We start from the raw sequence: 10,601 nt of genomic DNA on the forward strand, positions 1-10,601 counted from the left end.
CCTGTCAGTGGTATTTTAACAATTTTCAATTTTTCGGGATTTACTTTATCTGTTACCAGTACAGCCTTCTTAGCGATAGTTTCGTCCTTGAATTTGTTTCCTCCTCCTTCATGGATTATCGTCAATTTCCTTATTCCTTATTTCCTGCCGCCATCATTATCGCATCTTCTTCCGCTGTCACCTCTTCTGCCTCCTCCAAACCTTCCATCGATCCTACCATTTTTCATTCAGTTGCCTTCTCTTATCTGATAGTAGTTGAAATCCATGCTGATGATCCAAGATAATTTCCTGTGTATGGAGTTAACCTTCGGAGAAGAATGCTGGACAAAATGTTATGTGTAGTTTATATTCCTCGATAATTGCCACAGTAAGATTTATTTCCCTATTTTTTAAATAGGCACAATACTGGAAAGTTTCCACAGTTGTGGAAATGCTCATTATTCAAACAGAATTAATAACTTAGTAGGTCTCGAATTAATGTTCTGTTATTCCAGTACGCTCTTTTGTAAAGCCCGCTATTGGAATAATTTTCTCCCGATATATTAAATATCTGTGAATAAGTCACCAGAAATTTTTGAATCTGAGTTACCGTCGAGAATACGAAAAGACGTTTCACACCGATAATACAAGTTGTAAAATTTCTCATTTGTCTATTTCAAAAGCGCGTGAAGAGTGACGTCTCGCGCAGTTCAATACATATAGTCCATGCAGTTGTGTTCCTGCATTTCGGCAGTCCCCAATTGCGGAAACAGGAGCAATTTATGAACATGCAAGATAAATATAGTCCCCCGGGAAAATAGTGTATGCAATATTCTTCTCTTAGTTATCACGTCTTGTGATTAATATGATGTTGCGCTATTCTAACCGTCAAAAAATGTAAAAATTTGCTCCTGTGCTGCATGAATTAAGTACCGCGCCATGAAGACGTATGGGGGAGTGAAGTTATAACTCCACCATTCTTGATCTCGCCACTAGACGGAAGTGCGTGGTCAGCACCACGTCCCGGCCGCTTTACCCCGGGGAAGGAGCCCCCGGTACCAATTAGATAGATTAGTTGGGCCCCAGAGAAGGTCTGGACGTTGTGGAGAAGAGAACACTTGTCCCTGCCAGGAGTTGAACCTCGGAGCCTGTCACTACATCTACTGAGCTCTTCTACTCATTTTCTAGCCGTATGGAGATTAATTACAATAAAATTCTAATAACCACGTCCACTCAGATCCATCGCCTATTCTGTTCGAGCAAGTTGAATAAATAAAGGAGCAATTGGATTTTGAAAATCCGTAGGACGATCCACGGTACAGAACCCGTGTATGCTATACAATAGTATCCGTAGCATGTACAGTACCGTACCGTATAGAGAACCATGGTGGTAGGCGTATGTGGACGATGTGGACAGTGGAGGCGTTCCTAATGGCCGGTAACGATAGCGATTATTCGTTATGTGAAGTGAAGTCCTATAATGCTTAAGATGTGATTTTAAGAAGTGCATGTTAAATTTGAGGAACGTAAGTTTATTGTTCTCAGCAGTTGTAAGCAAAGTGCAGAATTTACAAGTTCGTAAAATTCAAAAGTCTTCTTCAATGAGTATGCCGAAAAGGTATTTTGTTAACACTTTGCCAGATTATGAAGTACATAGTAATCGATTTACTGAGCGAAATTGGAAATCGAAGATCCATGACACCGTAAATGTTATCACAGACAGACAGAAACCATCTGTTAAAGCTGCGGACGGTGGGTTATATGTTGGTATTGCAGGAATAGGTTACATGTTTTATCAGATGAGCCTGTCACCAACGTTTGTTGAAGAAAAATCTAACCTTTTAAGAAAAGGTTTAGAGTATATTGAACCAGCACTGGCATATGCACAACGTCATAATACCGACAAATCTAAAAAATCTGCCTTTTTACTTGGAAATGCAGGCATTTATGCAGTTGCAACAGCTCTGTACCATGCTGTAGGTATGTATTGATTACCAACAATTTCATCTAAGCAAGGAGGAACATCTGTAGAACTGTAATGACCCAGATAGTTCCAAAAATTTGTAAGGTTTATTAAAATCAAACATATTCTAGGAGAGAGAGAAGTAGACACTATCCAAATCATTCTGACCATACCAGGCATTAAGACTACCCTGTGCTAAAGTCATAATAATTAGACAGTATTGTGACTGAGCATGCATAAAATAAGTTCTAAAGACTGGGTACTAATCTGAACCTCAAACTGATTGATACAAGTTGGGTGCTGTTATGAACTTATGGGTATCGTCAATAGTTTTTATTTGCAGAAGGCCTACAGTTATGAATTCTTCATACTTTGAAATCATTTAAAATTCAAAATGTTTAACAATAAATTGTGTTTTATTTTATCATTAGGTTAGGGTCAGCACACACTGATATCCCAGACACAGTAATATATTGTCATGTGTTTGGGTGACTGAGACGCAGGTTTTGATTGGTAATCGAATTTATTAACGACTTGCAGGTCGCAACTACAAATGATTATTACACTCTTGATGATTTATACAATATAATTTGAATTGTTTCATATTTGGTCCGTTACACTATCAATCACAAATTGTCAATGAATAATCCGTCGAGTGTAACAATGTTTTTAGGTCACTTATTTATTTCACTCGCCTTACATGTTTCGGTTCAAAAGAAACCATCATCAGAGGCACGTTACAAACACATGAAACCACTGGCGTTGTATAGTGTACACAGTATGTAAGCTGCGTGAACTGCTACAGATGTCGGAGTGTAAAAGCACAACACTTTCTAGTAACGTTGAATGCACGTACAACTCTTGCATTCCATCCGAAGAATGCCCTCAAATTGAGCCGTCAATGTTAAAATGTTTAAAAGCTTAAAACATTTGAAATAAAATGTTTGGCTCCTTCTTGTTGATTCGTCCCGGTGATGGGAATCGTCAGCTTGAGGTTGTGTATGCTTGGTCGGATGTATCTTACGCAGTACACAACACACAACGCGTAAGATACATCCGACCAAGCATACACAACCTCAAGCTGACGATTCCCATCACCGGGACGAATCAACAAGAAGGAGCCAAACATTTTATTTCAAATGTTTTAAGCTTTTAAACATTTTAACATTGACGGCTCAATTTGAGGGCATTCTTCGGATGGAATGCAAGAGTTGTACGTGCATTCAACGTTACTAGAAAGTGTTGTGCTTTTACACTCCGACATCTGTAGCAGTTCACGCAGCATACATACTGTGTACATTATACAACGCCAGTGGTTTCATGTGTTTGTAACGTGCCTCTGATGATGGTTTCTTTTGAACCGAAACATGTAAGGCGAGTGAAATAAATAAGTGACCTAAAAACATTGTTACACTCGACGGATTATTCATTGACAATTTATACAATATAAATCGTTTCACACTAATCTTCTCAGTCAATTTCCACTAGTCTTCACTATCCGCTACCAGGCAACGGATTTATAACATAGGAAATGTAAAAGTCTCACAAAATTACACGCTCCCAATCCCACTGCACTATAACACACACAGAGTCTCCAGTTCACAAGTTAACCCAGTCTTTCGCGGGTTCGAGTCTCTTGGTACTCGTGACCATATTTTACTCTCTCAGATTTGAGATTTCCCTTTTTGTCGCCCGACGTAGGAAATATAAGAGGCTTAAACTTGGCAGCGGTCAAGCCTATGACTGCTGTTTCGGAGTGTTAAATAAATTGATGCATAGACAGCTACACATTCCTGCACTGACAGATGTCCCTCTACATATTAGAATTTCATTTCAGTTTATACTTGTCATGAGTGTGAAAGAAAAATGTATGTATTGCATATTTACCCCTGCGAGAATACTGTAACCTCAGGCGGAATAAGGCGTAGAAAATGAACACAATTAAAAAAAAGTCCTCACTCCTAGTCAAAGTGAAAGTCATATTGTGACTGATGCGGTCAGTCAGTCAGTCAGTCAGTCAGTCAGTAAGTCTTGGTGTTGAGCCCCATGAGGGGCTTATGACCAAATATTTATTACTGTTTGGCAGTTACAGGTTTGTTTTTGTGGGGCGCCCTCTCTGACGAGAGGACGGGTCTATCTTCTGTATATGCTGCTGGCCGTTGCCAGTGCAGTCTTTCTCAGGTCTGAGTCCCTTGGGACTTGTGACCATGTTTTACTGTGTCACATTTGAGGCTCTGTTGTTGTAGAAGCACCACTGTGGTAGTAGAGTAATTAAGACTTCTGTTTCGAAAAACTTAATGGATCCTGATTGTAATGAAAGGATTCACACACACACACACACACACACACACAAACTATGTTATGTCACCTGAGTTATTTTTATTCCAGGTGATAAAGGCAATGCTGATCATTATTTCAAAGCCTATATTGATTCAGCTGCAAATTGTAAACCTCTCAACTTTCTTCATTGTGGTGGTGATGAGTTATTTGTTGGTCGAGCAGGATATCTGTGTGGTGTCTTGTGGCTGGAAAAAGTTTTTGGAAAAGGAATGTTCCCAGCAAAGGATGTTAATGAAATCTGCAGCTGTATTGTGCAATCAGGACGAAACAAGGCTCAACGCTACAGAAGTCCATGCCCTTTGATGTTTTCTTATTATGATGTGGAGTATCTTGGTTAGTGAGTGTTTCACTTCTACACAGCATTTCGGAATGCAGATGGGTGTTCTGTAGACTATATGCAGGGCTGTATTTAGGAAAAGGATCTAGTTTGCAGCCATTTTTTTCCTCTCTACTGTAAGTAAGTTGTTTCTGATTCAGTTTTGAAAAAGGCTTGGTGTTGAAAAGACAATTTATGTTTACAACAGAGTTGATCAGTTACTATTAGTATTAAAATATCTTTGATATATTGGGTTTTTGGACTTTATCCATCGTCCTGGTTTTTTAAGATAACTAGTGATAACCAGTGATGGAGGCTAGCTCTTTCTAACAGACCCAACAGAATAGGTGTTTTCCTTCACCTGAGGAAGGAAACAGATCCAGTTTCCGAAACGTCGTGTTTTTATTAGTTATCTTAAAAACCAGGAGGATGGATAAAGTCCAAAAACCCAATATATCAGTGTGTTATACACCATCGTCAGAATCCTACAGTAACTACTTAAAATATCTTTGTTCATTGATTTTCACTTACTTAAGCGAAATACAGTAGACTCTCGATTATCCGCGGTAATGGCGGGGANATATTCATTTCCACTTTCCTGATATCAGTTTTGTGAGGTGCATTTTAAAATTACCCATTTTATTCTAGATGATTTATTTTTCACTACAAAATATCCAGGCCACTGCCAGTTCTGGCATGCGAGTGAGTGGTTGTAGACTGCCATCAGAAATTTTTTAACACAAACACTGACCTGCACAGTCTTGCTATGCTAGCAGGCAAGAGTAACATCTACTATTACTGTCAACAAAATATAATTTCTCTTTGTAATAATGGCGCAAATGTTGAGACATTGGTGGCTAGAAGAAAACCTGCAAACTTTGCATGGACAGTTTCAGTCTTGAACACACGAGTTGTCAGCTGTCACAGAATTCGCAAACAGAACTGTAAAGGGAAATGGGGGTTTGACAGTAGGACAGTAAAATGAGAATGACGTGACATGCTTGCTAGAGTGAAAGGTAACTTGACAGCAGTGGTTTAGAAAGGAAAACAGGATGAATGTCTATAAACCAGCAATGGGTAATACTTATTCACTTAGAGAACATGAAATGGACCAAAGAATCACCTGATGGCTCTTAACTGTATCACATGGCTTCATCATTGTGTCATCCTTTTGTAACAAAATGCAGCTTCAAACATTTCACTCTAGTTCAGACGTATCGGAAATGAGTGTTAGGGAGTCCCATTATTGAATTCATCCCCAACAAGAAGGTCAAGCCTAGGTAAAGGTAAAGTTGTCCCTCTATGCTGTGAAGACGTATGGGGGAGTGGATGTATAGATTCACATTTTCTTGACCTTGGCACTAGATGGAGGTTAGTTGTCAGCTTCATGGAATGGCCATTTTATCCCCAGGGAAAGAGCCCCCCGGTACCCATTGAATAGGAGGATGGGTGGGCCCCAGAGCTGCTCTGGACGACGCGAAGAAGAGAAAATTCTTGACCTTACTGGGACTCGAACTTCGTTGTCCCTTGGTTGTCCAGCCTGTCGCCAGTTGCTGTAGTGACTACACTATCCTGGCTCCTAAATGAAGCCTAGAAGCCAGATAGATTACATGCCTTGAAACTTAATACATTAATCATTGACCAGCTGCAGACCCATGTACAGTGTTATATGTGCTCTTAAAATAAGAAGTGAAGATTTTAATACCACAAAATTTGGCAAGCTACTTTCTTTCAAATATTTTTTTCCAGAATATTTTAGCAGAAATAATTTCAAAGGTACATGCGTTTGTATACTAATATCAGTATTAATTTAAATTTGCCAGTTAAAATCAGGCCACCATTGCCATGTTATGAACGATTTTAATTCATTATTTCCCTATACTGAAGTTCATTGGGGCACATATGCGGACATGGTATTATGAGTCCACTTTGGAAAATAAAGAAAATTGCTAAAAATACTCATATGACTTACAGAAAATAACCTATAATGTAATGATTGACGGTTTTTTTGCTGTTAACTCAAACTGTGAATGAATGACTTTATTGAACCTGTTCTCTATACATTACAAATGATAAGAGTCCCCTGGGCTCATCTGTAATACCCACACCTACATTTGTCACATTCTGTTTACCTTATCTGTAACTCCACTTACAGCGTCTGCTTTTCCCCCCTGTTTCCAGTCTCTTTACAGCCTTAAATTAATATACTAGTCGAGACATTTACTTTAAACTGTGGTATAATGATATACAGCATGAGATTATTAATCTATATTGTAGCTATCAGTCACCCTTCCTTCTTTCATTTTCCTAATCTGTGTTTATTATTAGTTGGATTAGCTTTGCAGCTTATGTTGTTGCTGTAGAGCGCCTCACATTTCTTTTAGTGATCTCTCCAATTTTTATTTGTACCTACCAGCATATGAACCAATCTTATTCCACTTCTCTTCATTCCTGCATCAAACAATCATTTATATTCCTATTCCTGGATCCAGTTCCAAAATGTTGTAACAGGAATTTGTTCCTGACATATTTATTTCATCTCATTTCAAGATAATGCTTTGTCTTTCCTGACTAAAGTACAAATCTTTAACCATCTGAATCCCTTTCAGCCTCCAACTCCTGCCTTCCACTACATTTTAGTTTTCCTTTCATCCCTTCAACATATTTCTATATACTCTTTGCCAGTTTCATTTCAAAGTCATCTCTGTCACATTTACTACCATATTTTGCCTTTTCATATTGACACCAATTTACTTGCAGTTCCCATGCCTTTCATCACTTTCCTTCCTTAACCTCAAATATTCCCCATACCCAGTTTATCTGTTTCCTTTTTTACTGTCCCTTCTTCTACTTTTCAGTTGGTAGCACATTGAATCAATACTGGATTTCTATAATTCTGACATTCTGTCTTTCCTGTTTGTTCTCATAAAGTATGACATGACAGAGGTGTTTAGATCATGGTGTTTCTTGTTTATGACAGCATGTCATCTCATAGTGACCAACATTCCAGAGGAATGTGTTGTCTTCATCTTCAGACATTTGGAAAAAGAGGCAGCAGGTTCCTCTGTAACACACATGAGACCACATGGTGTTATAACCCAGAATACCACAATCTAAATTTTCATATCCACAGATCCTTGCATAACACGATAAAAATGTATTAACAGCATGTTCATATTACACCTCAGGTGCAGCCCATGGTCTGTGTGCTATCCTGCAGATGCTCCTGTCTTTTCCTGCGTACCTTCACTCTGATTCAAGAGCTGAACAGGATGTGAAAGCAAGTGTTGATTATCTTTTGGGTCTCCAGAGTCGATCTGGCAATTTCCCATGTGCAACTGATGAGATTGGGAACAGAGCACGGCCAGAGACTGATGAACTGGTACATTGGTGCCATGGAGCTCCTGGTAATTTGGATTTTACTTTCTTTTTGTCATGTGTTTATGGCTCTGTGACTAATAATAATGGGTTTTGGATTGGATTTAACTTCTTCTACTATCATTTACAATAACTCACAAGCAATCATCAGCCGAGCCCTTTGTCCTTGACTGCTGAGGACTCATCCCATTCTCATTCTGATTTTATTTGGTTCTATACCACTTACACAGTCTTGAGGCGGACCCACAGAAGACACATCTGTTGCCCAGCAATGGATATATGTGAACCACATAGGAAACACCTCTTCCTGTGTTGTATTTACAGTGCATTGCGTAGCAGTGAAAGTTATGCGATTGTTGCCCGTGTATTCATGGCTGCGGGAATGTGTTTACCGAGTTATTGGCCAGCAACGGTTTTACGTGTCACAGTATCACAGATGTAATCAACAGAGTCACAGCTTGTACATCATTATGCCAAAATAATTGTGTTAGGTGTATACTGTTAGAAAGTAACTTCTTCTGAAATGAACAATAACTTTGTCCACAGTGAAATGTTCATTGTGGATTGTAAAATTTGATATTTGCCTCATAGAACTTACTGAAATGAGTCCTGATTTTCGCAGTTGGTCATATTTTTATCATTTTTGCCAGGTTGGTGTGTGCTGTCACAGAAGTGTAGAAATATCAAATGTTTAAACAGAAATTCACTCTTGCTCTCAGTCATAAACTGTAACTGTTGTATGAGGAAGGGGAAATGTCATCATACAGTAACACATGTCTGACAGAGATTAAATTGACTTCGATTTCATTAACTGTTACTAGAACGTGTTTCAGAAATTTATGGTTCATGAACATGATGAATGTATCCATTTGATAGCGCAGGACAGACTCTGGGGCATAATATTATAGTGAACCTGAATCTGCATCCATGTTAATTCCAACTCACTTACGGTCTTGCCCTTCTCTCCAACAAAAAAAAAAAAAGAGGCACCCCCAAAAATTACAAATTTAGTCCAAGTATTTTACTTCTTTGCAGTAAATATGAATTCTTGTGAAACATGATTTATGTACTAATGGCTCTGCCTCTCTCAGGGGTGACTGCTTGCCCTGATCCTGGCATGTTCTGGTCATTGTTCATATACATAATGTACCCACAAATCTTTTGACTAAATCATTTTAATAAAAAATTTTAATCTTTTAGTTGAAATGCAGAATCTGAACAGTTCACTAGTGTGAACATGCCAGTCCTTTAATTGGTTTAGGTGATCAAACTTGCTCTGTATTGGAATTTATCTTGGTGAGTGAAGTCTATGGGAAAGGGGCCTGTCTCCTACAGCATGAAGTAGGTTGTTTGATCTAAGTAATATTGGCATGAGAATTATGTAAGACTGAACTGTGGGGATCTGTGGTCCATTTAGGCATTCTGCATGCATGTTATCATTGAAATACAAATGTAGTAATGTCTACATGTATGTGTACATTTTGGCAGGCGTGGTGTACTTAATGGCTAAGGCATATCTTTACTGGAAAGAAGACAAATATTTAAGATCGTGTATTAAGTGTGGAGATCTTGTATGGATAAAAGGACTCCTAAAGAAAGGGCCTGGTAAGGTGAATTCAATTTTATGTTAAATGTCAAATTAAGTAACTAATAAACTAACATTCTGGCAAAGGAACACAAGGATTCTAAACTGCTAATACAAAAATAATAATTTGCATTTTGAATATTTGTGTATTATGAATATAAAATAGTGTAAAATCCATTCCATCATTATAAGTATGTTTTTCATTCGAATAAGATCGTACAGAGAGTTTCTTTCTTCCAGGAATATGTCACGGAGTCGCAGGGAGTGGGTATGTGTTTCTTCTGCTGTATCGCCTAACAGGCGATGAGAAATACCTCCATCGCGCCCATGCTTTTGCAGACTTTATTTTTAGTCCTGAGTTCTCACAGGAAGCAAGAAAGCCTGACTCCCCATACAGTTTGTATGAAGGTCTGGCAGGTACTGTGTGTTATCTCGTTGACCTGCTGAAGCCTGATCAGGCTGCTTTTCCGTTCTTCGATGTGTTTTAAATGCTCATTTCTGCAACCACATCAGTCTGAAAATATTATTCTGTTTAATATTATCAGCAGTTCATGAAAATAATATGATGTTACTAATAAATGCACTTCAGATATTTAATCAGTGTGTAATCATTTTCAACAAGAGTAGATTAGTAATGAAGTTTTCAAAATAATTTGCAGCTGCTTTTATCTTGTGTTTAAATTCACATTGCGAACACGAAGACTGTACTAAACAATCCTCTTTGCAAGCTTCAAAAATAAACTGTCATTGATAGTGTGGCATATTTGCTCTATGTAGGAACAGCTGAGCCACAGAGGCCTTGGGGCATGCACACAATGGGAGAGTTGTGGATTGTATCAGGATGTTACTAGGCAACAGCTCTGTGAACACTTGAATTGCGCATCAGGAAGTAGGGGTCACGTGACCTCTGTATTTGCATGAGTGACATCACATACCCCCACCCAGCCCGTTGCTATGCAGTGCTCAGTAAACACCCCTCCACACTGGGCTGTAACATCATGCAACATTGATACCTACCATGTAACTAGCTTTCTACGGAG

The 10,601-nt window shown here is 38.6% G+C and overlaps 1 protein-coding gene across 1 annotated transcript; it reads left to right on the forward strand.

Moving 5' to 3' along the window:
- The first annotated feature begins 1,370 nt into the window (after window positions 1-1,370).
- LOC111866016 (lanC-like protein 3) lies at window positions 1,371-10,158 on the forward strand. Its single transcript, XM_023854497.2, has 5 exons — window positions 1,371-1,959; window positions 4,331-4,615; window positions 7,787-8,005; window positions 9,465-9,581; window positions 9,802-10,158. Exons 1-5 carry the CDS (start codon window positions 1,488-1,490, stop codon window positions 10,047-10,049), a joined length of 1,341 nt encoding a protein of 446 aa, XP_023710265.1. The 5' UTR covers window positions 1,371-1,487; the 3' UTR covers window positions 10,050-10,158.
- Window positions 10,159-10,601: the final 443 nt, after the last annotated feature.

Source organism: Cryptotermes secundus, unplaced genomic scaffold (genome assembly GCF_002891405.2).
Source record: "Cryptotermes secundus unplaced genomic scaffold, Csec_1.0 scaffold72, whole genome shotgun sequence".
Classification (NCBI taxonomy): domain Eukaryota; kingdom Metazoa; phylum Arthropoda; class Insecta; order Blattodea; family Kalotermitidae; genus Cryptotermes; species Cryptotermes secundus.

Excerpts from the sequence above, each read along its gene's own strand:
- LOC111866016 (XM_023854497.2), top strand. The coding sequence starts at position 1,488 with ATGTTAAATTTGAGGAACGTAAGTTTATTGTTCTCAGCAGTTGTAAGC. Across the intron at positions 1,960-4,330 it reads AGCTCTGTACCATGCTGTAG|GTGATAAAGGCAATGCTGAT; the intron begins GTATGTATTGAT and ends TTTTTATTCCAG. Across the intron at positions 9,582-9,801 it reads ACTCCTAAAGAAAGGGCCTG|GAATATGTCACGGAGTCGCA; the intron begins GTAAGGTGAATT and ends TCTTTCTTCCAG.